The sequence below is a fragment of the Corvus moneduloides genome, chromosome 9 (assembly GCF_009650955.1).
Source record: "Corvus moneduloides isolate bCorMon1 chromosome 9, bCorMon1.pri, whole genome shotgun sequence".
Lineage (NCBI taxonomy): Eukaryota > Metazoa > Chordata > Aves > Passeriformes > Corvidae > Corvus > Corvus moneduloides.
The window spans coordinates 10,772,182-10,797,643 of NC_045484.1; the positions used below are offsets into that span (position 1 = coordinate 10,772,182).

Consider the following 25,462-nt stretch of genomic DNA (forward strand, 5'->3'; position numbering starts at 1 on the left):
TTATGACCCCACAACTTTACAACCTTCCCCTCTCTGGGCTTCATAGCACCTCTCCACTCTAGGTTAATCATTTCTCTGCCATTATCTGCCAACAGTTCTTATCTCTTTTGCTGTCACTTTATAACAGGGTCTCTTATCAAGCTGTACTAAATCACGTGATGGTGCCAAACCTATCACAAGTTCCAATTCTTCTGATTAGAGACTATCATGAAATGGGATACATGGTTTACAGCAGGTCACTAATGCTGGAAAAAGTACAGAGTCCACTCAAAGACATGCTTGTTACTTTCTGAATTCTTGGATATTTTTTTGTTGTTGTTCATCACACCGACTTTCACTGAAGGCTATTATAGCCTGAGTCTCAAGGCCAGAAAAGTTTACAGGCTGCACCTCTCCTGTACTCAATGCTGTACCCCTTGTACCCAAGGGTACGGTATATTTACACCTAATAATGTCTTCTGGTTCTCACACAGCCATCATACAGGAATCTGTTAAACATGGACTTACATCAGGTGGTAAGTAACAGTTTTCTAATTGTTTGGAAGATTCTGCATAAATGTATTAGATTTGTGGGTGTCCAAACTGAAAAAAGAACTACAATTGGGCAAGCCCATGATTAATTTGCACATATATTTAGATGAGAGAGAATTTTATGATACCATGTAAAAATATAAGAAAACAGATGATGATCCATAGAATAACATTTTTCTCTAGAGATAATGCAATTATCAAATCTCTATAATTGGATAATTAACAGTATCTTTATCTATTACAATTGATAATAACTGTGAAATTGTGCATGTGCATGTAGAAACGTTTTCAAAAACTAGATTTAAATTGCTTCTGGCCTGGTCATTCATGTTGAAGAAAACCTCAGGAATGGTTTTGTGTCTTTTCAGTAATACTGTAGTTTCTGTCAAATGCAGATTCTTTCTTACAGCTAAAAATTAAGATATGTCATTCAGTAGGGGTGGGCTGGATAATAAAAGTCAGTTAAGACTTCAAAGCAGCAAAGAAGTGAATACATTCAGTAGCATATGGAAACAGCACCCGCTCCCTGTCAGAAAGCCATCAGGCACAGGTTGCTCTGGCTTACAGGCACGAGGGGCATTGCACAGCCAGCTCTCCCAGGCTGTGGTGGCTGTGGCCCTGCCCCAGGGGCTGCATGTCCTCACCACCTCCCTGCCCTTCTCCACACATTTCCTGTCTCAGGCCATTCTGTCTCTCACCACACTCCTGGAGCAAGGTGTCTTTCCTTTGCCAGGGCAAGAGCATCCCCTATCCCGTCAGAGTGTGCCCAGGCTGAGACTGGGGCCAAGCAGGGCTGGAGAAGGCTTACTGAGGAAAACCTCTCCTTCATGGAGCAGAAGGTGCTTCACAAGCCAGCCCAGCAGCACTGCAGGTTCCACAGACCAGGGTTTTGCAAGGTTGTGCCTCAGCACAGCAGTTCCTGGCAGGGATGAAAGAACAGATCTTTGGCCCACATGCAGAATCAGGGCACGCTTTCCTCCACTTGCCCCAAAGTGCGTCATCACATGGCAGGCGAGGAGTTCACCCTGATGCTGGGTGTGATGTGGGCACCTTGCCATCAAGGGAAGCTTTGGGACCGTGGGGATGGAGGGTGCAGCAACAGCTGCAGGAAATAACCTCAAGCATAGATGATCTTTATCTTCTGGGTGGATCTGCTGCTTCTCCCAGGGAAGGGCTCCCACCTTGGACCCAACTGTGTTTCAATCAGATGTCCCCTCAGAGCCCCTGTGATTCCCTACAGGTGTGGGGTGCTCCTCTGCACAGCTCTGCCCCCTGAAATACGTGGAAAAGGTGGCAAGTCCAGCTTCCCTGCCAGGCCTTGGTTTAACTGTTGCTCTTTCTGGTTGCTAGGGAGGGACCCTCTGGTTCCCTTTCCTGCAGGATAGTAAAATAATCATACATCTCAGTTTTCTGAAGAGTGGTCACTCAGATAAGGTTTCTTAAGGTGAAAGGATACAACCCTAGGAGAAGGGGAAATAAGACACTCACCTGTGATATTTAGACCAATTAAGTGCCATTTTCATGGTTTCCAGAAGACTGACAGGTCTTGGTTCCCAAAATCATGTGGATATGAGAAAACAGATTGGTGGGAGTAGTAGAGACTCTTGTCACCATACCACTTATACATGTGCTGTGTCACAAATATACCAGGACAGATTCACAAAGCATGGTCCAGAAAAAAATAGGTCTAAATCTTGTGAAACTTTCCAAAATCCTGTGTGGTCTGAGTCAGGGGGAGGATTCTGTCTTTGCATGACACTGCTCAGCCAGAACCCATGGTAGCATCCCTGAAAAGCTCACCTAACTCAGCCTTGTAAACTAACCACCATGTACCTGTAAGGGTTAAATGTAACCAGCACCAATCTGAGGGCCTCTGCTTGGAGCTGGGGGAACCAAATAGGAAGGAGCCAGATTCTGTTTTTATTTGCACTGGAGAGTAATTCTCTAGGAGAAAAAGCTAAAGCTGTCCTCCCAGGGTATAAGTACAATCAGCAGTAGGGTCATGTGCTCATAAGAGTAAATCCTATCCCTAGCCTTTCGCTTTTGTCCAGTCCCTCCTGGCATCTCCTTCTCTTTTTCCTTTCTAACCATGGCAGAGCAGGTGGGTTTGTGAGAGGCTGTCACAGCCTCTGCACCCACAGCCCACCAGCCCCTCAGGCCAGGGACACTTGCTGCTTCCCACCACACAGGCTGAGAGTTGCGCTTGTCAGGGAGCTTCGCAGGATGCACCCTGTGCATTCATTCACCCCTCTGGCCATAAGTTAGTTTTTGTTATAAACATGTCACAGCTTCCTCCCAGCAAGGAGGGCATCTTCCAGCTCCCATGAATGCAAATCAGACTCCACTGATATAAATGGCAGTGGATCCCTCCCTTGGAGAGCAAACACAACCAGGCTGGAGCTGGAGTTTGAGTGGGCACTACCGGTTGTTGACACCTGCTTTTGTTTTATAGTCATATGATCAAAGAGGCAGCTAGAATTCACAAAATCTTAGTAGTACATCCTACCTTCCAGATGACAAACAACATATGGACTTATAAATGTTTTTATGGAAGTGCCATGATTTTTTTCTTCTACCAGATTCTGAAGCAATACAAAGATACTTGACTAGTTTTATTTTTCCTGTAATCAGCCTCTTGTCTTAGTGTAATCAGGGACACTATGCAATTTTCATAAGTATTAGTTATGATTATTTAACAGAAATAACTGTTTCATTAATTTTAAAAAATGGTTATATAAGAGGAAAAATAATCTACTTGTAGTTTCCAACTGTGAAATTTATCAGCTTGTAGAATACCTACTGCCATCTTAATTTTAATGTATGTCCTCAGGCAGTTAACAGTATTATAATTAGGGCTCATGAGTTTAGCAAAGTTGGTTTTTATGTTTAGTAGTAATAGGAGTAGTGGCATTTTCATATGACTAACAAAGACAGCACATACTACCTTTAAAAGTCTGGATTAGGATTTTGGCCAGCAATTCTGCAGGCAAAGCTTCCACAGAAGTGAACGGTTAGAGCTGTGTGAGGACTGTAAGACATGCCATAGGTTATTTTTTTACATCAGTGGACTTTGCTGTTAGTCTTTACTTTTATCAATTTTCTTCCCATTTTCCCTGTGCTTATACTGCAAATGAGCTATCCACAAAAGGGGCAGTATTTACATTTGCATCCAATTTTTTCTGTTAGTCTGGCTTTAAATACCAAAATACATGAGGCAAAGTAACAATGATGCCTGGGGTCTTCTGAGGGAGATCTCCACTAGTGACAAAACGCCTCAAGCTACTTGTCCATGCTCAAACTTGTCTTAGATATATAGAGTGAAAAGGAAGACTTGTCTGCAGGAGGGGTTGTGTGCTTGTCTGTCTTGTAGGCAAACCCATTAAAACTTCTCATGACAGATCATTATTAATGTCTAGAGTTTACTCACATATTACATGAGTACATTACATATATTACATAGATATGCAACCTTAATATATATTAATACCTTCTTATGTACAATGAACAGACATGCATGTGTACACAATCCTTATCAAGATTTCTCAGTATAAACTATGCCTATTTTATCTTCTCATAGTTTATGATTTTACATTATGTGTGGATAAATCTTGAGACAGATAGATATGAATGAACTTAAACTTTTTTCATTATAAAGATCAGCTGTAAAATTATTTTTAAATAAAGTTTTCCAAGCTTTGAAACATGGGGGGAGGGGGAGGGAAGAAGCAGACCTAAACCATCTTTTTTTCCCACCAGCAGATCAAGGTCAGTTGCCTCAGCAAAAGAAATTTCATTTTTAAGCCTGTCTGTGCAGGATAGAAATCAATTATCTCTTATGATACAGAGACCAGTGCTCAGCCCTGACAGGAGCCTTGCTGTATATACAAATATATTTGGAGTTCTATTTCCAGACTAAGGTCTAGCTTTTTAACTAGAGGTTCCACACTCGGCTCCAAAAGGGCAGCACAGATAGAAAAAAAAAGAGCTTCATCAGAAAAGTAATTATTATTGCTGGGAAGAGGCGATGGGATGGCAGCGGGAGGGAGCGTCGGGATGGTCCGGGGAGTCCCTCAGCCGCCGCGGGGCAGCGGCTCTGCTCCCGGGCGGGCGGCCGCGGAAAGGAGCCCCGCTGCTGGATTCTCCTCCCCGCCTCCGGTTGCGGGGAAGCCGCCGCCCCCGCGGCAGACAGCAACGATCACAGCGAGCGCGTTTCCCCGTCGCACCGTGAGCGGCAACAGGTCCAGGCTGTGCGGGACTAGAAGGCGTTTTCCCTACAGAATTCATGTAATTTGGCGGGGGGAGGGGGTGGGTGTGGAATTTCTAGCAGAGTGCCTGCTTGCAAAACTGGATCTTTAAGTGTCGCGTGGAATAGAGTGCAGTTCGCTGCTGATCGGATCGATCCAGGGAAGCCCTGCCGCCAGCTCTGGGCACGGCTCACCGCGTCCCCAAGGGCGCCCGGGGATGCCTCAGCCCTTCCACGCCTTCCCATTAGTTCAGCAGAATGCCGGTCGGAAAGCTGCCTCGCAGCAAGAACTGCCCGGCCGTCCCTGCCCACACAAGTGCGGGCGGCCCGCGGGAGGGAACGCGCCCCGAGCAGGCGATGCTCATGGGGGCACGGCGGGGCCCTGCGCCCCGACCCGGGCGGGACGGGGCAGACGGCGGCGGGACGCGATGAAGTGTTACGACACCTCACTGATGACTCACTTAGCAATAAAAGAAAGGCAATCAGAGCGATGCTTTACCACTCACTTGGCCCTGCTCACTCCTCTCTCCGGAGTCTCCTGTCATTCTGCATCGCGCTGCTGCCAGGTGTTCATAACGCAGCAGTGCATTCCGGCGGGCAGAAGGAGCTTGGCCAGGCTTGGAAAATAGCTTCTCGGTCAATAATTGACCGTTTGGAAATGGCTCTCTATGCCGGACCAGAGCGGAACGACGTCTCCGTAAAATAACAGTGAATGATTAGCTGCATAAAAAAAAGGCAAGAGGCACAGTCGTAATCCTCTGTGGCGTGCGTTTTACTACAACAGTATTTCAGTCTGAGGCATCCACTCTGTTTTGCTGACAGTGGATCAAAAACAAAACAAAACAAACAAACAAAAAAAGAAGAAGAAGAAAAAGTGGGTGGAAGTGTATTTTTGTGTTTGGGGTGGGTTAATTTTGTAAGTTAGGGATTTTTGTTCTGGGTTGTTTGTTTGGTTTTGGTTTGTTTTTTTTTTTCCTAGAGGGGACAGTTTGTTTCCTAAAGCCTGATTTGGAGGCACTAGCAACCTCCATTTAATGAATCCCTAGGAGCTAAATACAATATTGCCTCAGCAAAATGATGAGAGGAGACTGGCTACAGGGTTTGGAAGGTTCCGAGGTACTCTGCCCTTCATACTATAGGGGTGATCTGATTATGACAAGGACCAAGGGGAAGGCATGAGATGAAAGGGAGAGGAGAGGAGAGGAGAGGAGAGGAGAGGAGAGGAGAGGAGAGGAGAGGAGAGGAGAGGAGAGGAGAGGAGAGGAGAGGAGAGGAGAGGAGAGGAGAGGAGAGGAGAGGAGAGGAGAGGAGAGGAGAGGAGAGGAGAGGAGAGGAGAGGAGAGGAGAGGAGAGGAGAGGAGAGGAGAGGAGAGGAGAGGAGAGGAGAGGAGAGGAGAGGAGAGGAGAGGAGAGGAGAGGAGAGGAGAGGAGAGGAGCTATCTTGGCCGTGGTTTTCCTGGTGTAAACGGTCTCGTAAAGTTGGGCGTGAGAGGTGTGTGAGGCGGAGCAGCAAACTCGCGTTCTGAACTTTCCCAGCTGCTCAGGGATCCCGTGCCTGCCGCACTGCCGCACACTGCCTTCTCCGGGGAACTTGCCGGGGCCGCGCCCCTCTGTGCCCGCTGCTGCGCCACTGCGTGCCAGTGGCAGTGACAGCCCGTGCCCGAGGCTGCGTCGCTGTGCCGGGGACAGGATGCGTGGTGCTGACTCCTTCCCCGAGCCTGGCTGAAGTCACTGTCTTCACTGAGTGACGGCTCAGAGCGGCTCTGAGCTGGCGGCAAACGGGAATGTTCAGCGGGAGAGAAAGGAAGATAGGATGCGGATTTCTCTCCTTAAATACTTCCCTTTAAGTCTTTTTGATCGGTTTCGGATTTAGACTTCCAAGCAGAAGAGTTTCAGTCCTCCACTTATTTATTTATTTCATTTGCTCCTGGGACGTTTTTCTTGAACATCTACCCCCCTCCCCCCTCAACCCACCCCACAAGCGTTCACCTTCGCTACTTTGCACAGAAGGTAAATCAAATATTCTCGAGGACACCTCCCGACACAAAGCTCGAGGAGAGCATGTTATTTGTCTCTCATCGAGCAGACCCCTCCAAGCTGGAAATGTCTCTGCTTAGGGAAAAAGACTTTGAAATTTGCTCAGGTTCTGTGGCCTCTTGGAAGCTGTAAGCAATCGGAGCTTGCCTTGAAATATCACACTGAAGCCTCTACCTTGGAAACAAAGAGGTGGAAAAGCTTCAGATTATTTAACATTAGAGAGTGGGGTTTTTTTAATGTAAATGTACATACATTTAAATAGGGAAGTATAAAGTATTCCAGGTCTTGTTCCTTGTACTAATCAAGGCTGCTGGAGGCTCCCCGAGCCATCATCTTTTATAATTATAATTACACGCGTCAATCAAGACCTTCAGGCAAAGTCAGAACAAGGCAGGGAAACTCAGGAGAGAAATCGCATTTAAAAAAAAAAAAAAAAAGTTTGGAGAACTTGGTAAGGAATGGAGAAGAGATTAGAAGAAAGGGTAATTAAGGTTGCTCAAGGCAATCGTGAGAGCTAGAACTCCATGTTAAATTAAATGTAGCCACAAGGGACCAGGTATCATTTATAATATGTACTGCCCTAAACTGTTACTTCGGAGAAATGTGGATGTGCAATAACCACTCCAAAGTATTTTCATCCACAGCAATAGCTCGCAGAGTGACTTTGCCATGTACGGTTGGAGCTCACTCCAGACACTTCCCAGGCAGAATGACATTAAGCCCCCGAGTAGGAGGGAAGAGCCCAGGGAGCGGTGCTAGGGCCGTACCCGCGGGGGAGTGTTGTCCAGGGAGAGCCGGCCCTGCGCGGGCCACCAGACTGCGGGGACACTTGGCCGCCGTGCCCGTGGGGGCCGCAGCCCGCCTGACCCCGGCAGCACTCAAGCTGGTTTCGCCTGCCCTGTCCGGATGCGGCGTTTCCTTTCCCGGCTTTTTCCCAAACGCGGCTGCCCTCCCGGAGCAGCAGTAACGGGAGTGGCAGCACGGAGCGCCCCGTCGGGGCGTCGCCAAGCGGCGTGACCCACCCGGAGGCGAGCGGGAGGGAGGGGACCGGCTGTCCCCAGCGGGCTGCAGGACCCAGGTCCGCAGGTGTCCCGATGTTCTGCTGTAAATGCACCTGGGGCTGTGCTCTGACAACTCCTCTCCTGCGGGGAAGGGCTGCGAGGAGGCGCCGCTCCTCTGCGAGCCGCCCCCGGCGTGCTCTGGCCGCCCGTCGGGCCCAGGCGGCCCGGCTGCAGGCTCGGAAGGCCGGAGGGCCCCGGCCCGGAGACCCCCGACCCCCAGCCCTCACGGCGGGCGCCCGGGGGAGCGAGCGGAGCCGGCGCTGCTCCGTTGTCGCCGCCAGCGTTGAACCGCCCGGGCTCAGCGCAGGGCGATGCTACACGGTGACACCTGACAGGGACTGTTTGTAACTAATGCTCCTGGGAATAACTTCCCAAGGGCCGAGACAGGGTCTCAGCCCGACTTGTTTCTGGCTAGAAACGGAGTCATTCTCTCTAGATGGTTTTCAGCCACCTCGTCTTAGCCATCGAGCTGTTCGCTCCTGCAGCTCACCATATTGCTGTCCTAAAACTTATTCGCAGACGTCCTGTTAAACTGTGAAATTATAACTTGAGAAATAACGCGTTGGTATCGTTCGCCCGCTCGCGCTTCTGTCTGAGGGGGAATGGCGAAAGGTGAGAATGGAAGGCGACAGAGAGGTCCGAGCCTCTCTGAACGTTGGATCCATCCCCTAATTATCAAACGCTGCACAGGGAAGGGAGAAAAGACTTTTTCTAGTCCGGTGGTGCTGGTCTTGGGTTGGCTCAGAATCTGCGTTGAATTAGCAAAGGTCTCCCAGCTACTGGATGCAAAAAGTTAAGAGCACAGCCGAGTCCGCTCTCTGCGTGTGGAATGCTTGTCCCAGCGCGGGTTCACCCTGCGATCATCAACACTACTGAATAAGTTACAACCGCCAGTTTTTACTATCTCTCTCCCAGACGATGGGAAATGCCATACTCCGCGCTGGAGACACCCGCGCCCCACTTTCCATCGGAAGCAATTTTCATCGCCAAACATTTTCAGCTCTTAATATATACAGCACTGTATACAGATTAAAGAGTCAGAGGAGTACGGGCAAGAGAGCGCTTGGATGAGGGGCTCGGATGCTTTCCAAGGTGCAAATATCGTTCATCCCACACCATCAAACCTATGCGGCGCAGTTAGGAACGGGGCGGAACGCCCCGGACCGTCCCGGCGAGAGAGGGGCGGAAAGGTCAACGAGGGCAAGCAGACCTCCGGCCCGGCTCGCCGGGCGGTCGGCACTCAGTCTCCCCCGGAGCCCCCGCAACGCTCTCGCCGCTGAGGCACCCGCTTGCGAGAAACGAGTTCTTTGGGACAACTTGCAAACGAGTGCCGATTGCTGCACTGTGAATCGGGGGAAAGGGCTCAAGAGATGCCTCTGCCAGGGCTTTGGCTTTTGTGCAAACGATGCGGCTGACACTGGCCGACTTCGCAAGAAGCTTAGAGAAGGGACACCCGAAAAGCCTGAATAGGTACAGCGAGCTCCAACGCGGTTCCCGCTTGCTTGTATCAGACCCCAGGGCTGGGCGGCGGCAACGTGCCCGCAAGGGCTGGGGTTTCCGCTGTTCACCCCACCCGCTCAAGAAGGAAGGCGAGGGCCGGGGTCTCCGCAGCCGCCGCTGGCCGGGCGAAGGCATTGCCCCTCCGGCCCCAAGATAGATTGAGTGTGGCTGCCCACTGGCAAAGAGGCACGGCCGCTGAAGGCAGAGCAGGCGTAGCCCAGCTCGGCGAGGCTGGTGGCCCGTCGGGCTCCGCTGGGGAAGGGAGGGGAAGCAGCAGCCCAGACCCTCACACCGCAGCCCCGTTTAAGAACCGGGTAGGGGGTGACTTCACTGGGCCACGGTGTGTGCTCTGTGTGTGTGTGTGCGCGGGGGGTGTTGCTCATCCCGCCTCTGCCTTATTGGCTGCAGTCGCGGTCGCCGGAGACCTCGCTCCCTGCACCCCCCGGGCTCCGGGAGCGCCTCCCCGCGGGCCCGGGGCTAGAGGTCCCGACTTGGCACCTCCGCACTTGTACCGAGGGGAAAAGGGGGAGGAGGAGAGGGAGGGGGAGGAGGAGGAGGGAGGAAGGGAGGAGGGGGACGGGGGTGGGAACCCTGTCCAGCAGCACCAGCGGCGGCAGAGTGCTCCTGTGCACTGTGCTGCTCCGCATGGATCGGGGCGCCGGGCTGCCGCCGTACTGAGCCCCGGGCGGAGCTGCTGCGGGCTCCCGGGGTTCTTCCTTCCTCCCCGGCACCCCCGGTCTTCCTCCTCCTCCTCCTTCTCTCTCGTCCGCCCCCCGCCGCCTGCAGCCCGACTACCGCTCCGCGGCTCCCCTAGCCGCGGGCACCCGGCGGTGCTTCCCGGCGGCCGGGGCCGCTCGGTGCTCCCGCCGCAGCTGGGCAAGGGCTGGCGTGGAGCAGAGGGAGGGAAGAACAGGAAGAGGGGGAAGAGGCAGCAGCCGCCGAGCGTCCCTTGCTCCAGCTAAATCTGTGCTGCCGTGTCCAGGTGCTGGTGTCGCGGACGGACACGGAGCCCCCAGCCCGGCCCGCAGCCGCCTTGTCATGCTACCCAAAGTGGAAACGGAGGCCCTGGGACTCGCCCGGTCGAATGGGGAACAGGGGCAGATGCCGGAAAACATGCAAGGTAAGGGGGGAGGCGCACGGCGCTCCCCCTCCGCGCACGCTCGGGTTTCCCTCGGCAAAGCGCCCTTTCGTCCTGCCAAAAAAGTTTGCGGCAGTTGTTCGTGAGCTGCCCCGTCACCGCCCGCTCCGCGCCCCGCCGAGCCCCTGCCTTCGCGGGCCAGCTTTCAGGGTGACTCGAGCGGGCACCGGGGGGCCGAGGCGCCAGGGCCGACGACAAGGCCCTGCTCAGAAGGTGCAAACGGGGCCGAGGAGCCGTCAAGCATCTAGCCGGCGGGAGCCTTCCCTGAGGTGCAGACGTCCCGTCGGACACTGCCCGGCCCCGCTGCAGATCCAGGGGATCTCGGTCTAATTTCCGTTCCGCGCAAAACTGCCTCGAAGTTTATGGCACGGGGAGTTATGCGTGAAAGTTCTGGCGAGCACCCCGTGTGTCACACACCGTCCCGGAACGGGACCCGAGGGCTCTGTCCCGCGGGTGCGGCGCCCACAGGTACCGTGCAGGTGGCAGCGGCGGTGTCGCGAAACTTCGCAGGAGAGAGCTCCGGAGTCCGTGGCGGATTTGCGCCCTTGCGGGGTACCCAGGAAGGCAGAGGGATGCCCGAGCTGGGATGGCGCTGGAAATGTCTATGTGGGGTGGCGGAACCGGACTATCCCCGGTGCCCTGCTCGGGGCCGGAGTGGTGCGCCGAGGGAGCCGGCGCAGACCCCGCCGAGGGTTGGCTCCCTGCTTTGGAGCCGGCAGCCCGGTATGCGGGCACTGCCCGCCCCGTCCTGCACGACTCTCCCGGGGCAGAAACTCCCGTCCCGGCTGCTCTTGAGAAATGATCCCCTCTCCTCTCGGGAGCCTGCTGGGAAGTAGGGGCAGAGTGGGCTGGGGGCCTCGGAGGTAGTGGGGGCGACCCGACCGCCCCTTTCCTCTCCCGCGGAGGAGGCTCCCGTGCTACCGCACGGCGCTTGGAAAAGCCCTGATTTCCCACTTGGTTTTTCCTACGGGGAGGGGAACTTCGTCGCAGCGTCGGACCCTGGAGCCGCGACCGCGGGAGCAGAGGGGAGGGCCGGACCCTCCTCCTCCTCCGCCTGCGGCCGCCCCGTGTCCGCCCCACGCCGCTGACAGGCGGAGATCCCCAGGCGTGCCGAGGTGGCTCAGGAAACGTTTGCCGGCAGTGTGACGGTGGGACAGTGCCCCCGAGCTCCCTCGAACGCCGGGGCGCAGCCCCTTGCCTTGGCAAGCCGGACAGCCGGGCCGGGGGCTTCGGGCGGAGTCTGACCGCCCCGGTGCCCCCGAACTGTGGCAGCCGCGGAGTTAAAGACAAAGAGGCGACATCCTAAGCAGTCCAAGGGCGATGCCCAGAGCCTCTTGCTGTGTTCAAGAGTCCTCCGCTGCCACGGTGCTCGCCGAGCAGGTCGGAGGTTTAGCCGCAGGGAAGGGGAAGGAAACCGGCCCTGGATTGTGCAGCTGAGTTTCCTCTTAGGAATAATCGGAGCGGCTGACTGGGCTCCTTGCGAGGGGACCCCGGCTCGAGTAACCGTGCTCCGTGCTTTCATTCCGCATATTTTAGCCCCCCGTTCCCTCTTGACGGCCGGCTCCTCCCTGCGTTTCCCCCAGCAGCGGAAACTTCAGGCGGCCCCTGCGTGCAGGTTTCACGCCAGCCCCCGGCAGCGGGGACGCGGGGTCTGCCGGCCGGGCAGACCCTGGCCGCATCCCCCGAGCACGGCGGTCCCGGCTCGCTGTCGCTCTGCCGACACGTGGACAGCTAAAAAGCGCCTCCCCCGTGGCCGCGGACCCGCTGGCTGCGGCAGCCGGGGGTGCCGGCACGCAGCGCTCGCCCCGGCCCGCAGGGGTGGTGGTCACCCCGAGACGACGGGCTTGGGAGGCGCGGGAGAGGCCGTTTTAAACTGGTTTTGTGAGCAACTACCTTGGATTTCATGCAGTGCAAAAGTGCACTGTGAGATACAGGTTTAGTCGAGGTAAAAATTTACGGGCTGATGTTGAAAGAAAACTTTAAGGGAAAATAATTACTTTCAATATACAAGTGAAATATACAAGTTTACAATATACAAGTTTCGTTCTGCTTCTTTAAAGCTTGCTCCTGATCCTTTTCGGATTTAAATGAATTTTTTCAGTTTGTGATTCCATAAAGTAAGGACTAGGCTAAAGGCACTCTTTAAGTATAAATATTTAGAACATAAAACTTAGAAGCTGATGCGTTTTGTTACACTTGTTAAGTACCATGCAGACTTGCTGATGATGGAAAGTTGCATGTCTCCATGCAATTTGTTTTTAAAATAAAACTTTTTTCTCTCTCTTTTCAGTGGTGTCCTTGTTTAAGTAAGCTTTTTCTTTAGATGAGAAAAGTTGCAGAATATTTGAATTAGTAATGTAAATTCTAATTGAATGTGCTATTTCTCCTTTCCCCCAGTGTCTCAGTTTAAAATGGTGAATTACTCTTATGATGAAGACCTTGAAGAGCTGTGTCCAGTCTGTGGAGACAAAGTGTCTGGGTACCATTATGGACTTCTCACCTGTGAAAGCTGCAAGGTTCTGTACTAATTACTCCATAAAAACACATGCACAGCAAAAATGTTTCAAATATAGACAGAAAAAAAAAGGATAATTAAATAAACCAGATGTATAATAATTTGGGTAATTTCTGATATGTTTCTTAATACATTCACATAAAATAATTAACCACCAAAAAGCTTTAGGACTTAAAAGTCTCTTTGAGAGAGACATCTGCACAAATGGAAACAACTTGGACTGGTTTGCATTGTAGTTTTGTCATTGCTTTTAAGTATTTTGCTGTTGTGATGTAGTTCTAGAACAACTTTCACTCCTAACTGTCCTAAATACTGGTTTTAGTTGATTTGTATATTTTCAGAGTATTTCTTTTTCTGGAGGATAAAGTAGGAAGATTATCCTCAATGCAGATCAGCTTTCCAAAATCTAATGCAGCTTTCTTAAGATTTTTATTTTCATCCTTCAATATTGCAATGTAAATTTCTGTGATTATAATGACCATGCACTTTTTTCATGCAAACTGTAACTGTCAGAGCTCACTTGACACACAAAGTCCAGTAACCATTTAACATATAGAAAAGTGAACATACCTGTGTCGGTCTATTTTTCTATAAGGTTTAAATAATGGTGAATTTATGACAGGTCAGATTTTTCATGTAAAAATTTTTAAAGGTTTTTTACAGTTATTTAAGCAGTGCACTGTAAGCGAAACTCCTTTGCTAGAACAATGCAATTTAAAACATTTAGTTGCATGGAAAAATTAACTTAGCCCACTATATTTTCACTAAAAAAATAATCAATGAGAAGTGAATGACAAGCACTTACTGTGCCTCCAACATGCCCCACTGGGATGTAGAATAGCCAGAGGTACTCTGTACTTCTCTTATCTTTGCAACAGTGTTCCTACTTATTTCATGTAAAACTACTTTAAAAGGAAGACTTTAATAATTCTGCAATGATTAAAGGATACGATAGGAACCGGTCAGTGTCACTATTTCGCCAGCAGTGTTAGAAGCACAGAAGGCTACAGCCTTCTTAAAGTCTTACCAAGCTTTGGCATTAAGTCTATAAAACACAGCACGAACACAAGAAAACTTCCTCTGGATTCTGGTGGCTTTCTCCTGGGCTCAGCTGACTAATTTAAAATAAACTATGTAACTTTGTAAGTGCTCGAATGACATCTGAAAATTGTATTACAGTGATTTCCATAAAATGCTGAAACACACGTTCAAGCAAAACAGGCTAATTTTTGTGTCTGTCATACAGGGATTCTTTAAGAGAACAGTCCAGAATAACAAAAGGTACACATGTATAGAAAATCAGAATTGCCAGATTGACAAAACACAGCGAAAACGATGTCCTTACTGTCGATTTCAAAAATGTCTAAGTGTTGGAATGAAATTGGAAGGTAAGAGCCATAGTCTTGCTGGTATCTTCAACTATATTATAAAATAATAGGATAAGATGTTACTGCATTGTATTTTATATTTATATAAAAGTTATATATTTATGGCTTTGAAATTATAATAAAAGGTTACTTTGTATGCTCAGTGAATTTGTTGCTTTATAAAAAAAAATCTAATAAGTAAATGGTAGATCACTACCATTTAGCAACCAGTCAAAACCATAATCCATTTTGTCATATAAGTATATAGTTTGATATTTCAGGCTTTTAGTTTGTGACTTCATGGATGTAGATTGAATAACTTTGCATCTTTTTAAAAAGACTTAATTTAGATCAAACATAAAATATGTAACAAGTGTCCAGATTAGAAAAAATAATTATTACATTTGGTATGAAGAGAGATCTGATTTTATTTGTATTTTATCTAGGGTTGGGTTGTTTGGGGGTTTTTACATATATTCTTCTGACAACAAGGCAGAACAAAAGAAACAGATGAAATAAGGGTTTTTCTCACACTGACTTGCCTTTGAGATTAAGGAACCAAATAATCTCTAAAGTTGTGTCCTATATTTTTGTGATGATACACCTGCAAGGCTATTGCAACTGAAAGAGAATAAGGCATTTTGAAGTACACTTTTTGACTTCATTTCACTTTCTCATCTACAGAGAACAATGAAAAGTGTACAATGCCCTTTGAGATAACCGAATGCAAAAATACCATCAACTTGAATTAGTGAATCATACATAGTTCATTCTAACTTTGATATATAAAATATTAAAATTCAGATTTCACAGCAGATGACATTTTCCCTTGACCAAGGACAAGCTCCTAAATTCCTTCTTGTTACAATTGTACTGAAATGACATTCACCCTAGATGCTTAACCGGGAAAAATCAGGCCAAGGAGGAAAACCATAAGCCATGAAGGGAACCAGAAAGGATAAGACCCAGACACCAGGCTCTGGCAAAGGAAAGCTGTTGATATAACTGAAACAAACAGAAAAATCAGCCTCCTGCAGTTTGATTGATTCCATACTGTTGTATTTGCCCACAAGACAGAGCTAGCACTGACACACGGCACCAAACATCCTGAATCACCGCATGTGCTTCTAAATTCAAATAGTACAATTACAGGACATGTGGAATCCTTTTGTCATTGTTGGCATTAAGAAGAAGCATAAAATACATTTGTCTACTCCTACTTTTAACTCCTCTCACTTGCTGACGATACAAGACCAAATTTAGTCTTCCGTGATTACATAAAGTTCACCTTAAATTTAAGTAGGAGTTATACAAAAGCACTTGGTAATCCAATTTGGCTCATAGTTTTTAATTGCAAAGTACCTGTGAGGATACTGTGTATAGAGATTTAAAATTAATTACATTTACTAGTGATGTAATTAATTTTGTGCATTTTGTTTAAAGTCAACATTCAGCAGCAATACTGGCAGCTCATTTTTCCTACAAATTCAAGCAAAGCACCTGGAGTTTTAAAGGTACTGCAGAAAATGTACTTTAGCTTCCTTATATACACATCCATACAACTTCTTTTCCCTTGTTTAGAAAATTTGGAGAACATGTGCTCTCCTAATTGTAAATACTTGTGACATTATATGTGTATTTCCCTGATAGTGATATATATAGCCTTAAAAGTCTGCTTCATAAATTACCATGGACCAAAAAAAATCATTAAACGTTAAAGTCCTTACAATAAGGTACAATATGATGCGTATCTAGCATTCATAATAAATTTTTAATGTCCTACTAATCCCTAAGATAAAAAGCTCAAGAACTTAACCTCCAGCTATCTCAGCAGTCTCAACATGTCACCAGGCTGTCAAAGGTTCCTCTTTCAATCAAATTGCCATTGGGCAAGGTGGGCTTGGTGAAAGCTCCTCACTAGTCCATTACATATATCCCACGGTGACAGACACTGCTGTGACAGAGACCACCAGTATGACTCCCAAGGCAGCTGTTGAGTAGGATTTGTTTTAATTATTTCTAATTCCAGAGATATTATAAGCCAGAACAGTGTCAATAGTTTCTGTTTCACTTCTATCTTCCATGTGGAAGGCAGCAAGCTGACAGCTTTCTCTCTGCACATTCCAACTGCAGCTAAACATTTCCATAGAGCTGTTCAGCTTACTAGAAATCTCAAAGTTTTACACCAACCTGAACAGAATCATCAAAAGGAAATGCTCCCTTTTTGCCAAGAGAAATGTATTCTCCTTTGTGACTACTGAACATTTCACAATTTACATTTCAGATGTTTTGCTGCGGTGGAAGGCAGTAATGGAATGATTATAATGAGACAATGTGGTCTGCTGGATACGTCTCAGACAAATTCTGGACTTCAGCCCTTGTTTCTTAATGACATAGTAGCTTGATATAAACCCAAATGTACATTGAGATTTCCACATGATCCCATAGCAGGTGTGAAATTCCTGTAGCCATCCATTGTGTTTGTCCCTGTGTCCTAATCAATGTACAGAGAAGTCCTTCTTTGTTAGTAATATATGCATGTGACATTTAAATCACCAGAAAAAAGTGACATTTGTTAAGTCAAAATAAATCCTTTTCTTTAGGAATAAAAGTGCAACTCTGAATTTGGAAAAAAAAAAAAAGAAGAGTTATGTTTTTACATTTCTGCTCTTTCCTAATACATGTTTGATTAAAGAATGTTGATTCCAAGTGTTAATAATGATTTATGACCTCTCCCCTGACAGCTGTGCGAGCTGACCGAATGCGTGGTGGTCGAAACAAGTTTGGACCAATGTACAAGAGAGACAGGGCATTGAAGCAGCAGAAGAAAGCCCTTATCCGAGCAAATGGACTGAAACTGGAAGCCATGACTCAGGTGATCCAAGCAATGCCAACTGACCTGACAATATCCTCTGCAATTCAGAACATCCATTCAGCTTCTAAAGGCCTACCTCTGAACCATACTGCCTTGCCTCCTACAGACTATGACAGGAGTCCCTTTGTGACCTCTCCGATCAGCATGACAATGCCTCCCCATGGCAGTTTGCAAGGCTACCAAACCTATGGCCATTTTCCAAGCCGTGCTATCAAGTCCGAGTACCCTGACCCTTACACTAGCTCACCAGAGTCAATAATGGGCTACTCATACATGGATAGTTATCAAACAAGCTCACCAGCAAGTATCCCACATCTGATATTGGAACTCCTGAAATGTGAGCCAGATGAGCCGCAAGTCCAAGCTAAAATCATGGCATATCTGCAGCAAGAGCAAGCCAACAGAAGCAAACACGAGAAGCTCAACACATTCGGGCTTATGTGTAAAATGGCTGACCAAACGCTCTTCTCCATTGTTGAGTGGGCTAGGAGTAGCATCTTCTTTAGAGAACTTAAGGTAGGTAACGATCTTACATTACATTATCATTCAGTCAAGAAAAAAAACCTTTTTCTTACAATCTTGTACTTCAAGCAGGAAAGCACGGGTTTTGTTTTCTCCCCCCCAAGCATCTCATTCCTTATTTATTTGGCTTGAAGTAGGCGGACTATTACAAGGAGAAACTTGCTGCTGACTTCCACCTGAGCCTGTAATTAGCTGTAGCAAAGAGATCCAATATTCAGTTCATCTTTTCTGTACTTCAGTATTTATCACAACTGTTGTTAACATCCATAGGGCCTCACATAAATTCTACTCCTTCCCTGTCAGCATCGCTCACTGTCTGGCTTGTATTCAGGGCTGTAAGCACACCTGTTACACCATTCCACATTCATTTATGTAATTATTTCATTACCTTACTTAACATATGGGGGAATGCTATTTCTGTCCATCTCCATTCACACTTTATATAAGCCCATATTTGGAATATTCCATTTCTCAATGGGATATTGTTTTATTCATTCCCGTGTGTCTAATTAACTGTGCAGGCTGAAACCTAAGCAGGATATGGACGGAACAGAAAGCAAGGAGGAAGTAGATACCTAATGGACTCCTTTTGGTTCTCATCACTACTGATACATGGGGGATTCCTTTAGTCTAGGCTGCTACAATGACCTCTAGGCTGTTAATTTTGTTGGCACACCCAGGAAATCCTCATGCACAGCTTTCTGTGCGTAATTCCCCCATTTGCATTTCTCAGACTTGCTGTTAAAGCAGCTTTGTGGTCTGTTATGATCAGGTCTGAAATTTCAAGTCAGAAATTTTAAGCCACAAATTTGAGATCAGACAATAGTTATGAACTACAGTTTTTAACCACTGTCTTGATACAGAAATTAGCTCTGGAAAGAATAATCTTTAGTCTCAAAAAACCCCTCAGGATGATGAACTCAACTCACATCTGAATTTCCCTGCTACATTGCTAGTTACTGTGTCTGTTTACTACAGAAAGCTGTTTTTGCCATAAGTATTTGCTACTGAAATCTGTAAAGTTTTGTGACCTCCCGTAATTTCTGACTACTTTCAAACAACGGGAAAATAACTCAGCTTCCAAATGTAACAATTACTGTAGGATTTCATTGAGAATTGAATCTACAGGAATTAAGAGCACAAAAGGGAGATCCATTGAAAAGCTGCACTCAGAAAGCTTGCCACAACAGTATGTCTGTCATGACCATAAGGACATGGACACATGAAATAAAGCCTGATTATAAGAAAAGCAAGCTGTATATGCTGCATATACAATTCCAGCTTCTCTCCAGTTTTTCGTGAGAATGATTGCAGGAATCATTGAAAACTCAGTCTATTCAAAGAGAAAGAAGAGACGAAGTTTACTCAGAGAGGAAAATCAAAATGCATTAAAGTAAGGAAAAGACTGCCATATGTTTGCTATCTCAGTTGTATACAATTTTGTAGTCAGCTATAAGCCATGCTATAGCTTTAAATAATTTAAATAATTTAACAATTGAAACTGTGAACATGTTATATTTCCAATAGACTCTATTGTAAATATGTGAGACCAGATCTTTCTACCCATACACTGGGGAGTACTTTAGTCTAGAGTAACAGTGTTAAAAATGACTGTCTTTCATATACCTTTCAGTGCTAAAATTTTTAAGTTACGATTTGCCCTAAAATTCCATTTATTATTAAAGTGAGAAATTTTATAAGCATTCAACATGCTACACTGGGAACAGTTTAAGAGATGGTCTTCACCTCCAACCTCAGCCTGGATTATATTCTTCAACCAAGCTATGTTTACTAGTATGGACACAAAAGATGCAGAACTTTTTTATGAAAATTCTGACCAACTTCTCCTGGTGCTGGATGTATTACTATGTACACACAGCCTTCTGGAAATACATATATGCTAAAAATTTACTACGTAGAGCCTTTGGCTCATGAACTGATTTTCACACATTTGTAGAAAGCATTGCTTTCACCTTAATGTTTGTACCCTTTGCATCTTGGAAGCTTTGAGGTCAGACAGTTTCATACCTTCTGGCATATCCAGATTATTTTTTTTAACTGGACAAGATAAACAAAATTGCACAGCATTCCAAAACAATAACAACTCACTTCGAAATCCATCCACATCCAAAGTTTAGGGACCAGATTATACACGATGCTAAGAATTTTAAGCTTTTCAATTTCAAAAGCTTGTTGAGATCAGACCCTACTTTTTTAACAGAACTGGGTAACAACATCTCTCTTTTCAGTTGAGAGGACAGTAACAATATTAAACAAAAGATTTCCAAACCTTTCCTGAATACAGCTCTCTTCTATCCATCCATGATTTCAGGTTCTTCTGATCAAGGTAGCAAAGGCAGGTATTTCAGATTGCTCCACAGGACATGAATACCTGTGGGAAAGGGTAAAAAAAAAAGCCACCTAAGGATATGACAGATTGTAAATGCAGAAGGAAGGGGAGGCAATTGTGATAAAGATGCAATTAGATTTTCAGAACAGTTAACTTTGTTCCCTATCTATTCACAGCTGAGAAGTATGTATTTGCTCAAAAAGATATTTTACTATTATTCCTACTTGTCTAAACAAGTGAATATTTAGCTGTCTTTCAAATAAGACAGGTGCATTAGCAGACCTCCGGGACTAAAATTTTAAACTACTCAAATAATTAAACAGTAATAAGTAAACAGTAAAAAAGTATAAATGTGGTTTGTATGAAATTCATTTTGACTTTGTCATGATGAGCAATGCCTTGCACAACTGGGTATGAGTTACCAGGCAGCATGTTTGCAATTATTTACTGTATCTTTTCACTTCATTCTAAATTTTTCCTTAAACTCTTGTCTCTTCAGTTAATATAAAGGAGCAATCATTTTCCTTTCTGCCAAATGTAGAGATTTGCAGTTAGCAGAATTCAGGAGGAGGATATGATAAAAAATACTGTCCCAGTCTGTCAGTGGTTTAGGCCACATTTACCCTAGAGATAATAACAAAAACCCACCACCAAGCTACAGCTTTTAAGTTTTCCTTTTTCTTTCCTTTTGGCTGCAGATTTGTTTTTTTTTAAAGAGATATCAAATGAAAACAAATCTGTTTTAAAACTTTATTTTCTGAAGCTTTTACCAGCTTAAACTTATCACAATCTTCTCACTTGTTGCTCTACAAATTTTCATTCATTCTCTTTTGGAATATGTTACACATTTAACAATGTAAAAGTGAAAAATACTGACTGGGTAGAACTACCCACAGCATGCACTGCATTTGAATATGACCTGTTTATGGATTTGAGTATGTAATGTTCACACTTGCTGAGGAGCAGATACTCTCACCTTCATGTAGGATATCAGAAACTAATGGAAAAGTTAAAGAAGCCAACTAGTCAGGATTAATAATAATGTCAGAGTAAGATCCAAAACAGTCAATTGCAATCGAGTAAATTTGAATTTAACACCTGCTAAAATCTCAAACATCCCTATATGTCTTGTGAAGTCAGAATACTTTGTAAGTAGTAATTAAGTCATAAATTCTGGGGATTGACATTATGTATTACTTTTTTATTCATAATGAGATATGTTTCTGTTTGGTTCTTTATACACAGATGAAATAAAATAGAGGTAGGGTCCCAATAGACTCAGGATGGTAGTAATAAGTAATAGTAATAGTAATAGTAATAGTAATAGTAGTAGTAAAGTAGGCCTTTGTTTGCTATTCTGGAGTTGTTGAAAGCCCAGTAAATATAAAAGTAAGATATATCTATCTTATCCTCAGCTAAGAAAACTCAGGAATGCCCTGGGGATGCTAGATTTGTCGCCAGCTGTCTTAGTCAGGTGAAAGGTCTTTGTACAAAGCTAAAAAGAAAATATTGCAAGAGTTTCTAGAGTCCAAAGGCTGCCTGACCCCAAGGAAGGATTCAGACAGCTTTTCTGGACTGGTCTTTCCTCATCAGCCCACATCAGGAAAAATTCAAAGACTGCTTCCAGAGCTAAGTATTCCTGAATCCTTAAAAGAAAGCAGTCTCTGCCTGGGGCAGGAGAAGCACAGGACCTGCATTTTAGAACAGTCATCAGGATACTTTCTCCTGGGTGAGGATCAGAAAATCAACTAAATGTTAATAGTTAAAAAAAAGGCACTGAAAGAATGGTGACTCACAAAAAATACTAGCCTGCCTTATTTGCCTATTTCAGTGAGGATGTCATAGGTCAAAGTACTATGTGAGCACAAACCATGTAGTGAATGATTGCAGGAAGAGCCAGTGTACTTCATGGTAAAGAAGCTCATCCTACAATTATTCACTGAGTTTGCAAATTTGGGCCATTGGTTGATGTCACACTGTATCAGTTCCAAGCCAGATTTCTTGCTGTAAGTATAAATTGCTCATGCTTACATTAGCCATGGCCTTCAAAGAAATGGTGGTTTAATCACATAACTCAAAAGGACCCTGTCTGTAGAACTTGCACTGTACGTGGCATCACAGATATTTTGGCAGTTCATAAACAAGCAAAAGCCTAGCTTTGTGTTACATATTCCCCAGAAGTGCAACTATATTTATCAGAGTTTCAACTTATTTCTGTGAGTGCAAACTTAATGTGAATAGGATTAACAGAACTCCTGGAGGCTCTTAATTCCTTCTGTGAAATCTATTTAGATAGATGTAGTAATGTAATACTCTATATATCAGCTTTCATTTGAAATTTCAGTCTACATGTAGTTGACTATCAAGAAATGCATAGAAAATAAAGAATAACAGTACAGAAATCCAATTATTAAATGGAATTAGCACTGAATGGCAAAAAATAGTTTTGGGTTTTGCTGGGGTTTTGTTTTTTGAGAAAAAAATCAGCAGTGAAATGCCTTAAAATTTTTCTTAGGATGATGAAAGGTTGATATATTATTTAGGCTTAAGTAATCAAGTGCAATTTGATAACTTAAAGTGCTTTTGGACTTTGTAGTGTGTGTTTATCAGGACAGGAAATGAAACTCACATAGCTGATGAAATAAAATTTCTGCAGTGTCCTTTCAATCAGGGAAGCTGCCAGAAACTGAGGTGCAGGACTACCCCTGAGATCAGTACTCAGGTTAGTTAATATGTTGTCATGTGTAACTGCTGATTTTTAGTCTGGCCTCAGTGTATCTGGATCTAAGAAAATTACTCCTCAATCATTTAAAAATGTAGAGGAACACATTGCTAGAATAAGCTTCATGATGATCTTCTGTCTCTTCTCTGAACAAAGGCTGTGATTAAACACTGCATTTCAGCATGTGGGCATGGGATTTTGCAGCCTTTCTAAATAGTTTGTTCGGTGCTGGCATGTTTATTAAGCATAAAGGGAAAGATTACATTCTCTTATACCCTTCCATGTCAGAACTGGTACTTCAGTTTCACTCTGCTGTAGAATGTTATCACCCCTGATAGCAGGAGACTGAGTTTAGTCTCCCTGGATTTAGTAATTTGCTATCTAATACCCCACTAAGCATCATGCTGTGACTAAGAACCATGTTCCAGGTAGGTGGGTTTGGAAGAACTACAGCTTCTGCACTTGAGGGCACCTATCCCCCAGCAGTTCACCAGCAAAGCTACCCAGGTTGCCATGAATAGCCATGGTGCAGTAAGAAAGTTTTGTTACTTACTAGAGAAAATTTGAGCAAGCAACAATTGCAAAAGCTGCCAGCCCGTAAGTAGAGATATGACAGCCTGATGTATGGACACAAGGAATTACACAGCTACAGCCACTTCTGCTACAAGTCCTGAAGCAGACACTGAGTTTATCCGAGTTTGAGGTATTGGTTACACGAAACAGAAGTTTGACATTATAGTTTCATTGTTTTCCTTCAAAGTGTAAGGTTCCAATTTAAGTTTGACAATTGCCAGCAGTGACATAGAAAGATTATCTGGGTGTGTTAGCAAATGTGTATCATGGTGCTGTAGGACAAGATGAAAAACCAGTGCTCCTTAGAACTTGCATGCTGTGTGTAGTCCAAAGTGACGTTAAAGTTAAGTCCAACAATAACTGCTGTACTAAGAAACTGAACAGGGAATGCTCAGCCATGTTGACAGTCTATTGTATTTTCAGACAATTTTTAGCTGTTATTTTCTGCTGTGAAGGCCCGACCTTTTTGCCAAATGATGGAGAGGTTTACACATTAAAAATTAAACTATTCCAGTCTCTTGGAAGAATCAGATCTATTGCCTGATTTCACTTAATAAAGTCACATTTTTATTGTTAGAATGACAGCTCTTCACTTGCAAATATCTCCATTTTTTGCAAGCTTTTGCTCAAAAAACCCCAAAAAGAGCCATTTTTCCATCTGCAAATTATGACATTTCGTATAACCAGGCTGTAGTTCTTACTGCAGGAAGAGAACTTGTTTCATTCCAATGCAGAGGTTTTGTACAGTACCTGTATCATTCAGATCTAGCACTACCTGTATCATATTTCTGTTCTATGGGACGGCTCCCAGTTACAGTGGAAGTTTGCCTCTATAAATTTATCAATTCTGGTCAGATTTAAGGATGTTCTTCGTTTAACCTGTAGCCTTTAGGATCATCTACAGTAAAGATGAAATCCCAGCCATACATAAGTCGCTTACAGACTTCCTGTTAAGCCCTGCTGAAGCTGTATCATGCAAAAGGATGTTCTTCTATACAGCCATATGAAAGAACCTTGTAGAAGCACAGCATCTGAACAAAACATACCTAGGAGAGTGAGCAACTGTGTAGTTCCTCACCATGAGTGTTATTGGTGCTGCCTCTCGTAGCACCACAAATATGTTTTCCACAACACTCAGTCATCAGACACATTATTGGAGAGAAGGCCTAAATCTGAGAGTTTTCAAACTGGGCTGCATATCGCAAGATCACTCAGAACAGGCTAGGCACCTTATATAGCTATCTGAGCACAGGAACATACTGAAGGACTTAAGTATTTCCCATTCCAGCACAGTTTTATTCAGAGCTAATGTTGGCTAAATCACAACACATCATCTTGGCCCACTATAAAACGGATTTGAAACATTTGCTATCCACGTGCCACAGAAACTGCTGGGCACGGCAGCCCCATTGCCTCAGTCTGACTGAGGGGCAGGGGCTGCCATCCCCCCCACAGGACTATCCCACTCCACCTGTCCCTTACAGAGAGCCTTGGGAGCCCCAAGGACACGGCAGGATCGGAAGGGACGAGACGAGGGCACGTACCGGCAGCGCGGGAGCCCAGGGAGGGCTGGTCCTTGGCTGGAGCTTGAATGGCGCCGTGGGTGAGGCCCAGGTGGGGCCATGAGGGGTGTTGGGGCTGACAAGTGAGGCGAGGGGCTGTGTCCCGCGCAGGCATCCGCAAATAACACGGGAGAAAAGCCGAAAAAAAGCGGCTAACTCGGGCCACGGCTCTGCTGCTCTCGCACGTTCCTGCTCTTGACCTGAGGCTGACTCTGGGCCGTGTGAAGGGGTCGGGGCTGGCAGCCCGAGGCGCCGCTGCAGCGCGGGCAGGGCAGGGCAGGGCAGGGCAGGGCGTGTGGCGCGGGCCGTGCCCAGCTCCGGCCTCCGGACTCGAGGGGCTGAGGGGCTCCAGCGGCGCTCCCCGGGAAGGGGCCGATCGCTTCCCTCCCTTCGAGTGGCTGAGTGCCCTTCGCCAGCCCAGCCAGGGCTCCTGTGTGTCACAGGGACAGGGAACGGGCGCCGATCG

The 25,462-nt window shown here is 45.9% G+C and overlaps 1 protein-coding gene across 3 annotated transcripts in view; it reads left to right on the plus strand.

The window, feature by feature from the left end:
* Positions 1-235: 235 nt before the first annotated feature.
* NR5A2 (nuclear receptor subfamily 5 group A member 2) overlaps positions 236-25,462 on the plus strand; it is an 87,702-nt gene continuing 62,475 nt past the window's right edge. The window contains exons 1-5 of one of the 3 annotated variants that reach the window (XM_032118138.1): positions 237-515; positions 10,355-10,492; positions 12,908-13,026; positions 14,272-14,413; positions 17,137-17,783. In XM_032118138.1, the coding sequence (XP_031974029.1) occupies positions 452-515; positions 10,355-10,492; positions 12,908-13,026; positions 14,272-14,413; positions 17,137-17,783 (1,110 nt within the window). In that variant the 5' untranslated portion in view covers positions 237-451. Of the gene's footprint in view, positions 516-9,861; positions 9,881-10,354; positions 10,493-12,907; positions 13,027-14,271; positions 14,414-17,136; positions 17,784-25,462 lie in introns of those variants that run through there. The other 2 variants (XM_032118140.1, XM_032118139.1) reach the window with 2 other exon arrangements.